Source organism: Rutidosis leptorrhynchoides, chromosome 6 (genome assembly GCF_046630445.1).
Source record: "Rutidosis leptorrhynchoides isolate AG116_Rl617_1_P2 chromosome 6, CSIRO_AGI_Rlap_v1, whole genome shotgun sequence".
NCBI classification, from domain to species: domain Eukaryota; kingdom Viridiplantae; phylum Streptophyta; class Magnoliopsida; order Asterales; family Asteraceae; genus Rutidosis; species Rutidosis leptorrhynchoides.
Genome location: NC_092338.1, coordinates 268,537,727 through 268,555,739, shown reverse-complemented (window position 1 = coordinate 268,555,739; position 18,013 = coordinate 268,537,727). Strand labels below are relative to the sequence as shown.

Genomic DNA, 18,013 nt, shown 5'->3' with positions numbered 1-18,013 from the left:
TGTAAAGTCATTTTCAGAAGATAAGTTATACTTTTTATATTTTTCTATAAATGAAATTCAACAAATCTTTTAATACTAATTTATTCTCTTTCTTATCTTGTTTTTGAAGTTAATTATTTATAATGACTTATTAAATGAATGTTTATTCGAAAGCAATATTTATATCCATAAAACATTGAGGGGAAGACTTTCTTTACTCGTAGGTGTTTTACACTGAGTGAAAAAATTACTTCTCTTTATTTTAAGATAATGGCCTCTCTCAAACCCACTTTTATGGGATTAAGTTTTGTTTTTGTTGTTCTTATTAAATAAATGGTAAAATGGACAATTCACTAAACTATCATAAATTGAAAAATACATATTGGTGAACATTGATTCGAGAATGGAGGAAGTAAAATTTTAGTTATCGGCTAGATTATTAGAGTATTGAATGTAATATAACTGCTGAAAATTAGTTCTAAATTAAAGAATTGTTTTTAACCCTTTCTTTTAATGCAGAGGAGAGGCTATAAATTATAAGTTCTAATTGGAAATATGCAATATTCATTTTTGATTGCCCAATTAAGATTCACTATTTATGTTTTGAAGTTTAAAACCGGCTTTTTATATGTAACTAAATAAATATTTCACAGTATTTACCGATGTATAATAAAAAAAGATGTACGTATAAAGCAAAAGTAAAGATATATATATATATATATATATATAGAACTTGCGGGCATAGCCCAACGGTTCCCCTCATGTACTTTGTGTCGGGAGAGGTCATGAGTTCGATCCTTATGAATGATTTTCTTTAAACCAATTGAACATCAATATACTTATTATTATCTCTTTAAAATATAACACAAAACCATTAAGTTACATATATACATCCTGAGCACCCTGAACACACCTGAAGTGTCAACTTTTCATTAGGGGAATTTGCTAGAGATCATGAAGGTAAAAGAGTGAAATCAAACTTGCTTATTTGGCTAAGTTACAATATCTTTAAGGAACGAATATCACTTCAATCATTAGAGATTCAAGTCACTAATCGACTTGCATATCATTGGGTACGTTGTCCATGTGGGATGAAGGCTTGTATTTCATTATGTGTTCACACCTCCTGAAGAAGATGAAAGCATTATAGATTTATAGTTAAGTTGGTTCCTAAAGTTAAAACAAGAAAATGATCATTTGCAGTTGTAATGATAAAAAACAATTCATTGTGGGTGAACTTGAATGATAAATCTTAAGAGCAGTGTAGGATACACCAAAAAACCCAAAGTTCGGTTTTCCACAATAACTGATTCAGTTCATAGATTAAATTGGCAAATGCTTACCTCTCAAAAGAATCCATGGAGTATTTAATGATATTTGCCCATAGTATGGGGTCAACAATATTGGGCTGTTGAGAGTGATCATTCAACCACTGCTGGGCTTTATTGCATTCTTCATTGACCTGTCATAACGAGTAGATAATTACTTGACAACTTGGGAGTTGGGACCGATATCCTAAGTGACCCCTTCATGGCTGCAACTTTAACAAAACATGTTGGTGCATATAAGGTGCAAGTCCCTAGTTCATATCAAGCCGTACAGATAAGAACATATTCGTACAGATCAGAAAGACAACATATTCGTACATATCAGAAAGACATCCGTACAGATGAGAACACATCCGTACGGACGAGAACCAGACGATTATACAAGGCACCCTATTGTTTCACTTTTTATGGTTAATCACCAATTCAAGTCTCCAGTCGTTTTCTTTCATCATAGATCGTCCCAAAACCCATCAGTCAAACATCAACTCTAGGCATCGATCTAATCCATCACAACATGATCGGTTTGACTAAATCGATACCCGAAAGTTAACCATTCGCTAGAACTTCGATCTCAAGATCCGATTTCAGTCAAAACAAATATGCTTGAAACAAGTTGACTATTATTGACAACAAAGGCGTCTACAGGGCATGTGAAAAGTGAACAGTAACATTTTGAAAGGCCTAAAATTTTGATAATTCTATATACTTTTTAGTTCATTAATATATTTTCCCATTAATCAAATCATGAAATTCATTTATCAGACAATTTAAGCATTTGAAAATATTATTAAATAATTTAAATAAAAAAAATTCGTGTATTAAACCTATTAGTATTTTTTATATGTATTTTTTTTTTTTTTGAACAGCGAATGGGATCACCCGAGGGGGACTAAGCCACCCGTTGCGATCATCTCCCGTTTCGACTATGCCGATGCAGCGATAATAACCCCGCCCCCATCGCTGCCCGGGAGGAAACCTTGAAACCGATCCAAAGGCACGGCCAAGTAAAACCCCCCCTCCCCTTTACCCCCCCAAATGGCAGGGATGAAATTGTGTTTTTAATATGTAGCCAACGGGGGTCGAACTCCTGACCTCCCCTAAAGGAGGCAGGCAACCAACCGCTGGACCACATCACAACTTCTTTATATGTATTTAAAGTTTAATGTAATAAGGGATCCTATTTTATTTACAAAGGGACTTCTAAATTAATGAGACGCTCTGCTATTGAGTTTAAAATACAAAGAAAGGCTTGCAATTTGTTTACATGATCAGACGTGTTAAGTATACAACAAGAGAGAGCATACCTTCTGTTTCAGGGTAGGGGACAGTGAATCAGCAATTGAACGATAATCTGCGATACAAGTAAGCAGAGGTTTTGTTCCTTGTGCTCTAGCATTTTCATCCTGGTATGTAGTTTCAATAACAGGATACAACAACTACATAAACAAAATTACGATTAGATGTATGCATGAAAGAAATTGATACTTTACTCTTAACATATTCTAGACACCTCTTTGAGATCTTCATGTTTTTCGGAATGGTTTTGTTCAGATTCATCTCTAGGGTATGACGTAGCCTAAAAGAACGCAGTCAATTTGTATGATAACCAAGAAATCGGAAACATTCATTAATCATTATTTGGTAGAAAAATACATATGAATAACAAGAGTTGAACCACTTTAAGGTGTTCGTTTTATCACCTATGAATATATTAACATAAAGTGTACCTTTCCGTGACTAAATAGTTTTTCTTTATCATGCTCAGCCGACATCTGTTGGGGGTCTAAAGCCTCGTTTTTTCTTGTGTCACCCTTTGTCGTTTCATAAGCCTGAGAAGTAAAACAATGTTGTTTTGTAAAGGCTTGTGCAGTTAGTACACACTTACGTGATCATACGTACACTTTGCATCCACATTTGTATATGTTGTCCTTAATTTCTGATTGTTGCAAACTTTAGATCGCAACGAAACAAGTAACGTACCTTGCTACTAGTACTATAGATAAAATACTCGAGGGTGTTCTTTTCGTCCTTAATTTTCTCTGCCTTGATATCTTGCTCTGCCAACATCTGTCGTTTTTCTTGAGCCTCAGTTAGTTCGTCTATTATTGTTGAAAAATATAAATTCTTTGATATCGGAAGATTATTAGCCAATATCTTCTCCGCTGAGGAAAATATATTTCGTGCAGGGCCTTTATCTTCTAAAAGCTGAAGTCACAAAATATTACGGAGTAAAAAATTTAAAAATATATAATAATAAAATAGAAAAGAAAAAGAAATCACAAACCATGAGATCAATATCATATGTAATGTTGTTAGTGAACTCATATGGGTAAGAAGCAATACTTACCGAGGCAGTCTCTATTTCAAATATTCCAAGGTCACTAAGCTTCACTTTAAGTTCGACCTTCACCTTTTCGACACCATTGGTTTCACTCGAACCAATCTATAATAATACTTAATATTATTATTAATATTAATTAATTAAGATATGAAATATTAAAACATGCATGTGCGTAAACATGAGTTTTTTACCAGAAAACAACCAACTTTAGGTGAAATTCCAGCAGGGATATCAGTCTTGTTGGTGTAAAAGACTTGAAAATGGCGTGTTGTATTTCCAGGATAACTAATAATCTGATCACTTGGAAACCGGCTTCCTTTAGGAAATAGGATAAATTGATGTTCTGTTTCCTGTTCATCTTCCCCTACTGAGCATCCTATTGAGTAGGGAAATAAATCCAGAACCTGAAAACCAATACGGAAATAATCATGCGCATAACTTTGTGTCTCTGCGCTATGCGCATGTATCCCTTTTTCCGCACATTATATTTGCATATCATGTCGCACATCAAGCATCCATGCTACATGATGTATACACATCAAAGGTATAGCCGCGTATGGAGTGCGCTGCGCCTATACCACTAGATGCAGCATTTGACTGAGTGTTGTATTTAAGGTCGGTTAGGGATAAAATCTATCATGATTTAATTTCCTCAATAAACGGAAGTTAATTAGACACATTTTAGGATAAGATATTACGATTGACAATGAGTGAAAAATATCCTCGACCTTGGGTGTCCGGCTATCTTCTCCAGAATGGGTGGGTAAACCCGTAAATCTTACATGGGCATGGCTGTGGGTAATAAAGTATAACCGGGGTCATGGGCAGATCGCGGGTATTCACGATCTACCAATGATAAAGCTAGATCTGCTAATCCGTCAAACCCATTTGACTTACCCGGGGATATATGATTATTATTCTTAATTTTATACTCCTATCGTCCCAGTTCAATTGTCCTGTCTTCACCATTGAAATATTTTCTTTACAACTTTAACTTTAAATATTTTTATTTGTATTATATATATTATTCGATGAAATTTATATCGATGGATTCGTTTTTGAATATATTTTTACTGATATAATAATCATCAAGTATTAATTATATAACACACAAAAACTAATTTAAAGTCAAAGTTGGAAAGAAAAAACCTCTAAAGTCAAAACGTGACAATTAAACTACGGCGGAAGGAGTACTAGTTACCAACATAGTGGGATAATTAATATAGCATAAAATATATTTATAAAGTATAAATTTGTATATTAACTAGAAAGAAGATCGGCCCGCGCGATGTGGAGGGGTCTTTCGGGTTGTATATTCATATTTAATGTTACGTTATGTATTTACACAATAAAAAAAACAACGTGGTGCAGGTGTGTTATGCATGAAAGATAGCTTGAAATACTTGTCGTTATTTAAAAGGCGTCCGTTTCATGTATACCAAGTTGCGTTGTGTTCGTAAAATTATTTCTGGTTGCACGGTGATGGTGGAAGAATTTAACTCGCGTCGAGATGTAAGATACGGACCGACAAAAATTCTGGAGGTGATAGTTTATATTTGTAAAATAATTTAATAAAATAACGGGTTTGACCCCTAAAGTAAAGAAATTGAGAAGTAATGCAATTTGAGGGGGGTAATTGTATTTTTTTTGGTGGGGGGGTGGGGGGATGTGGTTTTTGGGTTGTCAAACGACCAAAACTTGGGGCTCTTTTAGGGTAAAGGGTAATAGGGTAATAATTAAGATATTAGTGACAAACCTTGTAATCTTTAACTTGGTGAGTTGGCATAAGCATTGCACACTGAAGAGCACATCCTCTAGCAACATATTCACTAGCATTTGGTGCTCTCCTTGGTTCTTTCCATAAAATCGAAGTTAATTTTTTCGAAATAGCCGGTATAAGAGATCCAGAACCCGCAAGCTCAATCGCATATATCTTATCAACAATTAATCCAGAGTCTTTAACAGCATTAATACAAGGAATACTAATCCTTTCTAACAACTCCAACGATAATATCTCAAACTGTTCTCTCGTTATGAACCCTTTCACATCTGTATCACCTATAAGACGATTAATACGAAGTGGTGCTTCTTCATTCACACTCAAAACTTTCTTTAGCTTCTCACAAGCCGCCCTAAGCCTTATACAAGCGCGAGTATTGGAGTTGAAGTTTATATTGTACTCTTCTTTAAATTGTGTAGCAAAATGTTTAAACAAAACTTTGTCAAAATCTCTACCTCCCAAATTCTGATCGTACGAATGTGATAATATTTTCATTTGTCCGTTATCAAACGCCGCAACCGTCACTTGAGTGTCACAATGCCCAATGTCGACAAATATAACATTAGTCGGTCTTGGTTTTGGGAAATCGGTCTTGTGCATACCGTAAGCTAATGCAATGGCCGTACAATCATGCATTAACCTTAATGGTTTTAAACCGGCCATAAGTGCGGCGTCAAGGTACTCACGCCTTTGTAGATCGGTAAAATATGACGGTATCCCGATCACGCACTCTTCAACACGAGACTCGAGATTTATCTCAGTCATTTGTTTCACATGTGCAAATAACATCGCTAAAATTTCGAAAGGCGTGAAAGTCCATATTTGTTCCAAGTACTGTAAATGGATCAAAATGCCACCACGTGGGCCCTCACTAGTTTCGAAAGGTAACAACTTAAGATCTTTCTGCACATTCCGATCTTTAAATTGCCTGCCGATTAACTTCTTAATTTGAGTAACACTTGATTTTGGAAAGTCAGTAGCGGCTGCAGCCCCTTCTGAACCGAAAAACCTTTGATTCTCACCAAATGACACCACACCAGGTGTCACACGCTTTAATCCATAGTTCAACAATACATCAATTCCACCCCGTTTTTCAGCTGCAATAACGAAGTTCTCGTTTCCAATATCAAACCCGATCGCACTCATTCTGAACGTTCAGAATTATACACTTTATATCTTCAGGTGACCAATACCTAACTGAATTATAAAAACATAAATTCAGTTAATAGACAACAACAACAACAACAACAACAACAACAACAAAACCCAATCCCACAAAATTGGGGTAGGAGGAGGTAAGATGTAGACAATCCTTCCCTTATCATAGAATAAAGAAAAGTCATTTCTCCATTCATCCGGAGTGAAACACCCCAAGAGTAGAGAAATTACTCCCTCTCAATGTCTATGGATAGAGAGATTGTTTCCAAATGGACCTCGAGCCAATAAGTACGTTTAAAAAAGAAAAAAAAAAGGTGTGAGACGCCATGAAAATGTTATAATCAAATTTCTATTGGTTTTAAACATGCCTGAAGTTCAATTTAAGCTCTAAGCGGCAGAATAATCGACGTTTGCTGTTGACTTAATTAATAGAGCCAATAATATTATCAAGACTACAAAATAGTATGGTTATGCATGAGGAGTACTCAAACTCTAATTCAGTAATTATACAGTGATGTTTAAAGAATGGTTCAAGTATACAAATTACGTGTATATATGCACAAATTAAGATCATACCCATTCAGTAGCAAATAATGAAAAAATTAAAAAATATATCAGAATAATGATATTATTAACAGATGTACCATCAAGATCAAGATTTAAGGAAAGGAGATGTATACCTGACTGAATCAAGTGTGTTTATTTGAAATGACATTCTAATATTATATCTCTGAAATCTTATATAGAATGGAAGGACAGTAGTCACTAGAAGACTTGGTCTGTTTTGGATTAAGTCAAATTCATTAAATGATAGTTGTTGCAATAGTTTTTTTTTATATTTTTTTTTCTTTTCTTTCCCCTTATGCTACTAAATTTAGTTTGTGAAAATTCAAATATTCAGTTATTCAGTTATAAATTAAATAAAAACAATAAGTATGATATACTTTGAGTATATACATTTCTAAAATATATGATAAAAACTACGCCTAATCTATACATCACATGATACATGTTTATGTTTACTACTTGATCTCACAAGTCACAAATATGCGTAGTTTTAGACATACATTTTAGGGTCTATGTATCATTTTTCTTATTATTTTTGTTTTTTTCATCCTAGCTGTTTGATATATTACCCAGTTTTCTACCTTTTCATAAATGGTTGCCCTCTTTTTTGTTTCTTAAATTCTTTAAGCTTTTTTTACACCAGAACTTTACACACGCATGCACAACCTTAGTTTCACAAACAAATAAGGGAGAACAGTATTAAGAAGCTATTATTGTCTAACTATATCAGAGATCAGATGTAATATATTTATGGAGAAGAACGATTGACTTACAATTTAAAAACAGATGCTAAAATGAAGTACAACAGCAATCTCTTTCAGTTTTGTATTCCGAAGAAATATATTAATTTGAATCAAGTGACACATGACGTTTTAGGTAAAGGATCGTTTTCACCGTTTTCAAAGGATGTTAACTTGATTAAAGTGACGAATGGTATTTTTGGTTAGGGATCGTTTTCAGCATTCTCAAATAATGTCAAATTGATTAATAACTAATCATATTTTAATTTATCAGTTAACTCTTAATAATGTAACTTTATATATTGGTTGTTACCAGCTGCAAAACAGAGACATGCTGTTTTTACATTAATTTGCAGTGGTTCAATTCATTATATGCACGGTGTATGTTTATATATGTATATTTATCTCTGCACAGTTGCAATCATGATCTAATAAGCATTAAGCTCGTATGATAAGAATTAAACTCGTACAATGAATGTTAATCTTAAATCTTAATATTTAAATATAATCAACAAATTATTCTGTTGTTAATAACAAGCGAAGATCTTTCGCATTATGATGCTAAAACCATAAGACCATTAGCAATGCTGAGTGTGAAGAAGACGCATGTTGAGAGTTTTGGGGTGGATGATTGTAGCGTGAAATGTTACTTTTGGAGGGGGTGATATCAGGTGTGTTGTGGGAGAGCATCGGTATGAGAGTTTGAGCATAAAGGAGAAGAATATTTAGGTTAAATAATAATAATAACTAGTTGTGGAGCCCTCGTTTCGCGCCGGGAGCTCCGTTTTGAATGCGAGTTAAAAAAAAAAAAAAGTCTTGATATATTTTGTAAAATACTGTAGAATTTTTTTGACATCTAACATTGAAGGGTTGTTCATTTTTTGAAAGTTGCTTCTTTTAACGTTCGGTTTTTTTTTTTTTTTTTTTTTTGGGTTAAAGCCAAAAATAGGCTAAAAACTTACACAAATGTCTCGATGTCGCCCACAAACCCATTTCCGTCCTACTGTCGCCTACAAACTTATATTAAATGTGCTAATGTATACAAATATTTTCAAAAAGTGTTCTAATGTAAACAAAAATGACCTGCTACCGGCTAAACCGATTAAATCAAAGATAAACTTTTGGAACACTTTCTTAATCAAAGATGACGTGCTACTCTCATCTTCAAGCTCAAAGATCATTTTGCAAAATCAAAAATCATGGCTTAAAATCGATTGATAAACAAGTGGTGATGTCTTCATGAAAAACGTGCCAAAAGCTTCCACAAACACTCGTTGATCATCATAAGATCATAAAACATAACAGAAATTTCGAATTGAATTATTGACCGAAAGCTCAAAAGCTTTGACTTTGAATCTGTAACTTCTGTGATGTTTCTTCAATCGAATTGAGGATTCACGAAGCATAATCATGTAATGAGGATTTCATATCTATGCTCAGATTGATATATAATTGAACAAATTGTTCTAAACGGTGACGGTGGTTAATGGTGGTCGTGGGTGGTTTATGGCGGTGGTCGTGGGTGCTGGTTCAGATTGATCTTCAATCGAATTGGTTTCGTGTTCTTCAATCATTTGATGAAGATGAATAACAAGATGCTATTTAGGTGATGATAATGATATATTGCCGAAAAATAAAAAATTAAAATTAAAATATCAGGTCAAAATTGGTATTTAACAGGTCAAAACTATAAAATGTTGATATTAGCACATTTTTTTATAAGTTTGTAGGCGACAGTAGGACGGAAATGAATTTGTGAGCGACATCGGTACATTTGTGTAAGTTTGTAGCCTATTTTTGACTTTAACCCTTTTTTTTAAAGTTAGTTGATCTATTTAGTAAAAAAGAATGTTTTTCGACATTTTTTGATAGCATTGAAGGGTTGGTTCTTTACGAAAGTTGCTTCTTTAATCGTTGGAGACAAAATAATAATAATAATAATAATTTACTGTAGCACAGTAGTGGCCCCTGTAGGTCCAACTGTTTGAGCGCAGCACACAAGTTGGTAAAGCATGGTGGGTGTTATTCAGTATTTTTTGGTTTTAATAATGGGATAAATAATAATTTAGAATTTAGAATATAGGTATAAAGTGAAGGGTTTGATTTGTATTTTGATGAAAGTTAGAGGATCAGTTTTGTGAAAAGTGGAAATTTAAATAGTACTATCCATGGCTAATAAGACAAATTTCGTCTATTAGATAATAGTATAATATAATAATAATTACTAGTATTATACTTTTAAAAAAAAAAGTGGGAAAAACTACGATTCGTGCAAATAAGCCAACGTCCACAAAATTTTGAAACAAAGCCGCCCAAATTACAAGTGTTTTAGACGTCGAAGAAACACAAGTGAAACTGTTGGATCCTGCAAATGTGATCGTCATATTGCAGCAAAAGATGCTATATCAATCTCTTTTTGGCAACATCCGTACAATCAAATGACTATGCAAACTCGATAAGTAGCTAGAATAAGCCTCAGGTGAACAGCTAAAAACATCTCAATTCCCAGGATCCAATAAATAGATGTGAATAAATATGAAATACTAAATACGAATCCAGATGTCTCAATTTCCAGGATCCACTACAGCTTAGCCATCAAAGTTGAAATATGAAACACTCTGGAATATCAGTGCACACCCAAAACATACGTTAGTTGGATATCAACGTAACCAAAGATTAAATTTTGACTGAAAGATCAAAACTAGGTTTAGTGTGAAGTAAAGAAAATGCAAGTTCATAGGCTCCAATAAATAAACATCCTTATATCAGCCAACAAACATGTGTACTTCCCACAAAAAAAAAAGTTCGCATATTGCCCAATAAATAAACATCCTTTTATTATAAAATAAATACAATGGTGAAAGTAAGTGAATTGTGGGTGGCGAGTTGAAGAATATTCGATTTGGAATGGAACAATCTGAGTTACAAATACCTAGAAACGTGCTATGAGCAATTTCTAAACTTTAGATAAACCTTTATAGTTTCCTTTAAAGTTTCCGTACTCATAGTACCCACCATTGTACTGGCTTGGCTCTACCTCAGGCTGAACTAATTCAGCACGTGAATTATATTTGCTAGCTATAGCTTATGACCATATATTTAAGCATATAAGAAAATGACCTTAAATTCATTTAGTTAGATTGAGTCTCGGTTGTTTCAATGTCTTCAGGGCTGGTTATGGAGACTTACGTTTTTCATCAGACTTACGTTAGGCGATTTAATTTCTGAAAGATTTTACAGATTCGAATACGCGAGTTTGGTTTGGTTCAATTGGTTGTGTCAATTGTATGTTTGGTATTGTTACATTGTTGTGCAATGTTGTTTAAGGACGTTGCCAATTCAAAGAAACAAACAAATACAATAATCAATTGACAATGTGGTAGCCAAGTAAGCCATCAAGTTAGGATCTAAACAAATTAAATGAGTCAACTGCATTATGAAAGGGAGGAAAAGAAATAGCATGTACCTTGTTGGTTACTATTGACCATTTAAGCTCTTCTTGTTAGCAGCCAGTCCAATTCAAATTGGTCTAGTTGACCTTTTAAGTGTTGTGTGAGCCTACCAATCACAATCATAGAGCCCTTAACAGATGGATAATGAGCCCTAAATGTATCTCACCATGTATAATCCCTAACATCAGCAGCCAAATCCCCAACAAATATAGTACAATTAGGTATATCGTCTTGTTTCATTTCACCAGTGTCATATGAAGCCCAGTTTAGCCCGAAAGCTGCTCAACATTGGGCATTAAACTACCATTATATGCCTTTCTCCAGGAGCATGGTTAAAAAATTAGATAAATTACAAACCCGAAAGCCTTAGGCTCTGTTCCAGAGTTCAGTATTGGAAGGAAAAGAAAGGATTCAGGAAGAAATTAAAAAAGCTATGGTGTTCCTGAGTTTTTGTAGGGAAGAAAGGGAAGTGAATGGATTGATAATCTTTCATTCCAATTTGGAAAGATCCCATTTCACTCCCTTTCATTCCTCTTCATTTCACTTCTTTTCTCTTATATATAAACTCTGGAACAAAGCCTAAATTCGATCAATTATAACCCTCAAATTATACCTTCTTGTGATTGTGATTGTTGTTAATTCATCATCATCATCATCATCATCATCATCATCCATTGTTGTTGTTGGTGGTATTAAGGATCCATTAGTTAATTTTGGAACGAAACGGAACCCTAATTTTATCAATCAATACAGCATATATTTTTTACGTGTTACCCCTTACAAATTTCATTGTTTACATATTTGGCCCGTAATGCTACAATGTATTGTACTCTTTAAATCTTCATTTCTGATTTTTGATTTCTGACTTTAAGAATATTAAAAATCGAAAATGTACATCTGATAGAGTCGGATCCATCTGGCAAAAAAAGCTTCATTCTTGCCACAATTACAAATACATCTCGGTGACTTCCATTTGGGCATTTTCATCAAACAATTGATCTGCAAATAATGTACACTCATCTCTCATCTCTATTGTGCCTTTTGTATATTCTGTATCTAAATCTAAATATGAATATAATTATGTATGACCACACATTTATGTCTGTTTCGTTATACACACATAAAATTGGTAGTAAAGAAAAAAAAAATTGTTAATTAAGAAACAAAATTGACATAATATAGGTGAATTCTCAATCAACATTATGCAATTGGCTATTTCATTTTAGGTTTTATTGCCCATTTGCAAGACTAGATCAGTCTGCATTGTACATAACTGTATTGCGAACTTAGTGAACCTGCTAATATTAATATACTGATTATATATATTCGAGATGATTAAAAAATGTAACTTTTTTGGTATGATCACTATAATTGGTTAAATACTAACTGATTTTTTCAATGCTTCTTTGTTGATATAGATTTTAGGTTTTGATATTTGTGGAATGATGGATGGGCATTTGAAGATATTGTTCGCGAGGTATCGTGAACAGTTTGGTTCTGGTCCTGGATTAGGTCTTGGATCAGGAACTTGTTTGATGAATATCGAAAACATCTCGGCTTCATTTATTAGGTCTCTATATAAAGCTGCAGCCGCTCTTTATAGAACCGATCCATGGAAACGTTTGCGACCTGATCATCTTTTTGGTCTTCGAGTTGGAAAAGATTCAGATTGGGCAGGAAAAAAGCAGCCTTTTCCTTGCGTACAGTTTATAGGTGGGGATGGGGGAGATCTTGCTCTGTACATGTTTAGATCCGAAAATGATGCTAAAAAAATGACGGGTTCTAGAGATACTATTCATGCTCCAAACGTTGAGGTTATGAGGGCGACATATGAGGTTGAGTCTTTAATGTTTCCATCACATAAGAAAATGATCAAGTCTTTGTCATTAGAGATTTCGGGTAATGATCGTTTCCCTGTATTTGATGTTTGTCGCTGTAATTCGTCTGGTGAGCTTCGGTGCAGAAACCCTACAGTTGAAGAGCTTAGGTTCATGTATGGAGTGATGAAAGCCGTTTCATTAGTCCACCCTTTACTTCAAGAAGAAGACGATAGTCAAAGTTGGTCAAAAGTTGTGTACTTTGATCCGTTTATTGAAACGGTCGATGTGCATTGGCCTGCTGAAATGACAAAGGGTAATGATTATGTTGCTGTTACAGTCTCACACCCACCTGGTCAAGGATATACAGAAAAAGTCAACTCAAGTGCCGGGTCAACCCCGACTAAACAAAGCACTTCTTCAACACAGACAAATTTTTCCGACTTTAAAAAGGAGGAGACTTTTTTCGATTTGAAACCCACGAGCAGTTCAAGACAATGTACTCAATGTGATAAAGAAGTTTTAGGAGATAATAATATCATATTTTGTGACCATTGTCACGGTGTCGTTTATTGTAGCCCGTTTTGCCAAAAACAACATTGGAAGGATTCACATAAAGGCGTATGTGGTCTCTATAAAGCAATGATGGAACGCGAAGACGAGTTAGCCATTAATATCTTTATGTTCCCGTGCTCTAACGAACATCCTTGTAGATCTCTCGAAAATTTAGGGAACGGTGTGCATAAAAAAGGTATGTGGAGGCGAAAATGTTCTTGTTACTCTCATTGTCCTTTCGGTTTATTACCTACAACCGACAAAATTTCGGATTCTTGGGGTGGTTTAGATGAGGATGAGTATCCACACGAGTCGGTTTTGCCTAGAAACGGGTCGTTAAACGGGTCGTCAAACCTGATCCTTGTCTCAAGTTGGTTAGAGTACTACAACCTACGATCACTACCGTTATCTAGCCCTGTTGCCGACATCCTTTCACACCCGTTAACGGTTTATTACGTTCTAACGACACTAAGTGTCGTTTCAAAGAATCTATTACTCAAGGGTAAAGAAGTAACCATTCACTACATTGGACCCGAAGATGAACTAGATTGGATGCCAGCGTTCACAGAGATAGGTCATATACTTAACGGGATGGGAAATGTACAAATAGTAATGGTGGGGCCCGGAGTACCGACCAATTTGTCAGGTTCAACTTCAGGAATTGGTAGCAGAGTGCGCGTGAACGTTGTCAGGGGGATTTATCAAGAGGAGGCACCTTACCTGCCTCTTCCTCATTTGGTTGTAGGTTTAAATTGTGATTTTGAGAGTTATTCTAGTTGGGGCGGGGCCCTTGAGGTTATTAAATCGAAAGGATTGCCTGCGTTTTTCACGGATCAGTCTGAAGTATTATGTGCAAAGGCGAAACAATTTATTCGTGGTTTTGGATTGAATATTACACATCCTGTTACTCCTAATCCTTTTCGTTCCCCTGTAAGGAATTACAGTTTATCTACTAATCTTCCTTCATATAGCAATGGCTTTGTGCTTGGTGTTAATACATGAAACATGGGCGCTGAGATTCAGGTTTGCTGTTTTATTGTTTATTTCTATAAGTTCTTCTATGCGTTGCATCTAATTATATCTTTACGCTAGTTTTGATATACCCTTATTACAAAGTTCTTTCTTTATGCAGGTGTTATGAAGGAAGAAATATGTGTGAAAGTTCTGGACTCAAGGTATTAAAATGTATTGGTTGCCTTATAACATTCATGTGAATGTAAATGAGATTTCTGCTTGTTATGAAACCGTGGTGTTTACAGTTTTGTACCCCTTATCTTTTATCACAAGGTTTTTTATACTCGAATGCAGAAGTTATAACTTTTTGATTGGTTTTATAACCTCAAAATCAACAATACTCAGTTGATTGGTTTTATAACCTCAAAATCAACAAAATAAGAAAACCACCAATGTACACAACTTATCTGAAACAATAATATCTTTAAAAAGAACCTCTCTAACAAGGATGGAATTACGTACAACGCCTTAGGATTAAGAGTGCTCCCAACAATGGAGTCTTCCACCCCGTCCGGCGATTAGCCCAGGAGGGCGCTGTTGGCAGCGATTACCCCAGGGGCCGCCCAGGCATTAGCTCTCCACTTCGTTCGTTACCATGTCCTTATTTGAAATGTTTGTGGACGGAGTATATGTATATTTAACTTCTATTTTTTGTTTGTATACTTGTACATTTAATTAATTAATTAATATAGTGGGTCTAAATTTTTATGAGAAAATATGTCATTGTTTGTAGTGTTTAGTTCTTACTTTAGTCTTGGGAAAGAATTGCTGATGTGACGTTAATGTGGCAGCTAGTCCTGGGAAGAAAATGTTGTCACAATTGGGAGCACTCTAAGAGAGGTCCCGATAGTTACTCCCTCCGTCCCGTCCAAGCTGCCGCCCTGTTGGGAGCCGATGGCAGCGGCGCGCCCAGCCATCCGCCCAGCTATTCGTCCCTCGTTTCTTTCATTTAAATCATATTGCTGGATTGAAGTTTTGGTCAAAATGACCGTTTGAAAATAAAAAAAAAAAAAATTTCAAAAAAAAAGGTAACAGCTACCAACAAAAGAAAACAAGCCGATGAATTACCAACCGAGGCTAGTTCGAACCCAAAACAAGCACGAACCTCGACCCAACCTAATTTGAAAATTTATTTAAAGATCACGACCCAATCCGACGTCCTCCAAGTCGAGCTAAAAGTCAAAGGGATTCTTACTCCTCCAATGGCGCGAGTCGTATGTCATCCGACGAAGTTCGGATAAAGATAGCTTAATCCGCCGAAGCTTCTCAAATGGCGGCGACTAAAACCATGGAAAAACTTTGTGAAGAAAGAGAGACGAGAACAATGTTGAAAAGTTTGAAGCTACTTTCCAAACCGGTATCACGAGACTTGCCTCCCGACGAATATGAAATGATAATGAATTATCGAGCGAGACTTAAGAAAAAATATGTTAAGGAATTGGCACGTCCGGACGAAGACGACGAGTACTTTATTTGTAGTATTTTAGTTTTATTTATGTCGCATTTTATTTAAATTATTGTAACGTTTTTTTATTTATTTAAATTATTGTAACGTTTTTTTTTTTTTTGATGAAATTTTAGTTTTATATTAATACCTTTTATATTTAATTTTAATTATTTAATTGTTTAGAAAAAATAAAAAGTAATTAAAAAATATGGAAGAAATGTGTAACTGTTGGGAGTGTTTAGTCCTGGAAAGGAAGTGCTGATGTGGTGCCGATATTGCGTCTAGTCGTAGAGGAGACGAAATCATTGGGACCTCAAGCCATATATATTTCGTAAATCTCTGTATATTTCGTAGGCCTTATATTGCTGTATATATTTTTAGTGATTGCATGTATATCTCGTGACTGCCTATATGTTCTGGCACTGAAGCTATGTGCCTCATACAGGTCCATTATGTATTTTGTTTTGAGATTATTACCAAAAAGCCCATTTTTTTGAACTTGTTTGCGTGAGAGAGTCCATAAAAAAAAGTTTGACAATTTGCCCTCGCAAGGAGCAAGATGCCTCTTGCTCCCTTGCGCCTTGCGTTCTTGCGACCTTAATCACACTTGAGAGCAAGGAGCAAGGTGTCTCTTGCTCCGTTGCTCCCAGGTGGAAGCAAGGACGCAAGGTGCCTCTTGCTCCCTTGCTTCGACCTGGGAGCAAGGTGCTTCTTGCTCCCTTGCTCCTAGGTGGAAGCAAGGGAGCAAGATGCACCTTGCATCCTTGCTTCCACCTGGGAGCAAGAGAGCAAGAGGCACCTTGCGTCCTTGCTTCCACCTGGGAGCAAGGGAGCAAGATGCACCTTGCTTCCACCTGGGAGTAAGGGAGCAAGATGAAATGTCCCGTTCATATTGATTATAAACGTTCCATATTAATTGATTTCGTCACGAGATTTTGACCTCTATATGAGACGTTTTTCAAAGACTGCATTCATTTTTAAAACAGCCATAACCTTTATTTTATCGATAAAGGTTTAAAAAGCATTACGTAGATTATCAAATAATGATAATCTAAAATATACCGTTTACACACGACCATTACATAATGGTTTACAATAAGAATATATTACATCAAAAATAAGTTTCTTGAATGCAGTTTTTACACAATATCATACAAGCATGGACTCCAAATCTTGTCCTTATTTTAGTATGCAACAGCGGAAGCTCTTAATAATCACCTGAGAATAAACATGCTTAAAATGTCAACAAAAATGTTGGTGAGTTAGGTTTAACCTATATATTATCAAATCATAATAATAGACCACAAGATTTCATTTTTATAACACATCTCATATCAGGCATTTCGCAAACTGCATAAAGATAAAAATCATTCATATGTTGAACACTTGGTAACCGACGTTAACTTAATGCATAGAATATCTCCAAAACAGAACCTCTCGTCTGTATAATAATCTCGAAGTACTAAACCATCCATAACCTCAATGGGGGTTGTTAAGCCCAATAGATCTATCTTTAGGATTCGCGTCAATTATGGGTCATTTCCCTAATTCTTAGGTTACTGATATGCCACTAACGGACGGTTTTTATTTTGTGCGGTGTCGTTAGGTCGCACGGTGTCCGATTCGGTAGCACACAGCGTCTTCGTTTATTTATATTTTCCGGGGCCTAAATTTACTTTACTTTCTAAGGTGTAGAAGGTGTAAGTTAACCTAGTGTCGAATTTTATGCTGATTAACGAATTGAAGATCAAGTGGATAATTGTCTTTTAGTTAAATTACCTGGATAAAAGATAGTAGTTGATTTTAGCTAAAGGTCCTAAATGCAGAAAAAGTAA

At 35.1% G+C, this 18,013-nt stretch overlaps 2 protein-coding genes across 6 annotated transcripts; one reads left to right on the top strand and one right to left on the bottom strand.

Moving 5' to 3' along the window:
• Nucleotides 1–789: 789 nt before the first annotated feature.
• Nucleotides 790–12,011, bottom strand: LOC139851498 (heat shock 70 kDa protein 16-like). 5 transcript variants are annotated; one of them, XM_071840564.1, is made up of 11 exons: nucleotides 11,959–11,978; nucleotides 11,360–11,623; nucleotides 5,405–6,625; nucleotides 3,840–4,052; nucleotides 3,655–3,750; nucleotides 3,288–3,512; nucleotides 3,035–3,136; nucleotides 2,818–2,883; nucleotides 2,612–2,743; nucleotides 1,323–1,441; nucleotides 790–1,105 (listed from the first exon to the last, which is right to left on the bottom strand). In XM_071840564.1, exons 3-11 carry the CDS (start codon nucleotides 6,572–6,574, stop codon nucleotides 1,030–1,032), a joined length of 2,199 nt encoding a protein of 732 aa, XP_071696665.1. In that variant the 5' UTR covers nucleotides 6,575–6,625; nucleotides 11,360–11,623; nucleotides 11,959–11,978; the 3' UTR covers nucleotides 790–1,029. The 5 variants fall into 5 exon arrangements, with proteins under 5 accessions (XP_071696665.1, XP_071696668.1, XP_071696666.1 ...); XM_071840567.1 differs by having other exon boundaries at nucleotides 790–1,149; nucleotides 11,360–12,011; XM_071840565.1 differs by having other exon boundaries at nucleotides 5,405–6,621; nucleotides 11,360–12,011.
• A 779-nt stretch (nucleotides 12,012–12,790) lies between these two features.
• On the top strand, nucleotides 12,791–14,719 carry LOC139854491 (uncharacterized). Its single transcript, XM_071843792.1, has one exon. It carries the CDS (start codon nucleotides 12,791–12,793, stop codon nucleotides 14,717–14,719), a length of 1,929 nt encoding a protein of 642 aa, XP_071699893.1.
• The last annotated feature ends 3,294 nt before the right edge of the window (nucleotides 14,720–18,013 follow it).